The following is a 1,544-nucleotide window of genomic DNA, read 5'->3' as shown; positions in this document are numbered from 1 at the left end:
GTGGCTGGGCACAGTGCAGCTCTCTGCGGGCTCCCAAGCATTGGAATCTTAGGGGACAGAGCACAAGGGACTCTTCCCTATCTCTTGAGAAGAGCTGGGAGTCCTAAGCACTGAGCACTCCCTCCTACAATCCCCTCCCTGCTCCTGCCAGGTCAGCCAATGCCCTTGGAGTTCACTGACCCCAAACTGGGGACTCGAGGTCCTGGCCTCCTCTTGTCGGTTTGGGAGCTTTCTCCCTCCACCTGCCATCTCTTGGACCCCATCGCATGACTCTTTCTGGGACTGCCATCCTTGGCGACACAGACCGGGAAGTTCAGAACTGGGTGCTGACGCAGGTAGAAATGGAGAAGAGTTGATGGGAAATGCTAAGGCGAAAGAGTTCGGGCTGTGCAAACCCCAGAACAAATAAAGGCGAAGGTACTATTCAGTGACTTAACGAGGATCCTTGGAAGCCACGGGGTGCTGGTGAACGATGAGGCTAGGCCGCGTGGGCAGGAAAGATTGTGGGGTTCCCCGCCTGGAAGAAAGGAACTGCCCTTTAGGCCTACTGAGGAAGCTAGTACATATGACCTCCCACAGGCCACCAGGACAAGCCTTGGATCCGGAGAATGAAGGATCCCTTTTCTCAGGGGGCAGCCCTGCGACCTGTGCCATCTATCAGAAAAGAGTTCGGGTGGGTGGGCCTGTTCGCAGAAAGACAGAATCCAGAATGTGCCCTTTTCACATCACTGAAATCACGCCACTATCCCAATGGAGCGGGTGGCAATGAAATATTGTAAATCTTTCCTGTGGTTAGGTTTGGGGTGTTGTCTAGAAATGGGACACGCAGGAGTCTGCTCAGGCGCAAATCGCCTTGGGCTCTAGGCCCCCCAGCAAGCACCCTGCACCAGGCTGAACTTTCACCACGACACACCCATGCCTGGAGCTGGGGCATGGGCACCACTCTCTCCAGGCCCCTAACTGGGAAGAGAGGCGGTAGAGGCAGCCATACACTAACGACCTTGCTCGGATCGACTTTTATCCTCTGCTATCGTAGCGGTAATGTTAGTGGAAGTGATAATAAAACGAAACCCCAAACTAGTACTAGTGGTAATACTAGCACTAATGAATAGTCATCAACTTGAAATGACCACCCCCATCATTCTCAAAACCGGAAGCGTAAGGGGCTTCGAGCGGAGCGGAGACCCTGGAAGGTCTCAGGCCGGGCTGGGGTTAGGACGTGTGTGTGTAGAAGGGATGGGTTTCGGAGGAGGGCCGAGGGGGGAGGAGGATAGGAGGAGGGGGTAGAGTTTCAGGCCCGGGAGGGGGGCGCTGGGGTGCAGTGACGGGAACCAATGAGCTGCCAACTCGCGCGTCTCCTGCGTGACTGCCGAGATTGACGTGGAGGACACGTCAAATTGATCCCCGCACGCCGCAGCCTCCCGGTCAGACGAATTTCTCCTAATCGGATGAAGTTCACTCTAGGCCTGGGGTCGCGGGCGTGGAGAGTGTCCTGGGAGCGCCCGGGGGAGGGCGGCTGCGCGCTCGGCGGCGGCGCACGGCGC

At 57.0% G+C, this 1,544-nt stretch overlaps 1 protein-coding gene across 1 annotated transcript in view; it reads left to right on the top strand.

Moving 5' to 3' along the window:
- The first annotated feature begins 1,448 nt into the window (after positions 1 to 1,448).
- PAX1 (paired box 1) overlaps positions 1,449 to 1,544 on the top strand; it is an 8,817-nt gene continuing 8,721 nt past the window's right edge. The window contains exon 1 of the mRNA XM_077750218.1: positions 1,449 to 1,540. Within this exon, the coding sequence (XP_077606344.1) occupies positions 1,449 to 1,540 (92 nt within the window). The remainder of the gene's footprint in view (positions 1,541 to 1,544) is intronic.

This window comes from Crocuta crocuta, unplaced genomic scaffold (genome assembly GCF_008692635.1).
Source record: "Crocuta crocuta isolate KB4526 unplaced genomic scaffold, BGI_CrCroc_1.0 scaffold209, whole genome shotgun sequence".
NCBI lineage: Eukaryota > Metazoa > Chordata > Mammalia > Carnivora > Hyaenidae > Crocuta > Crocuta crocuta.
Note: the sequence above shows the minus strand (reverse complement) of the source record. Positions and strands in the feature narration are given on the sequence as shown.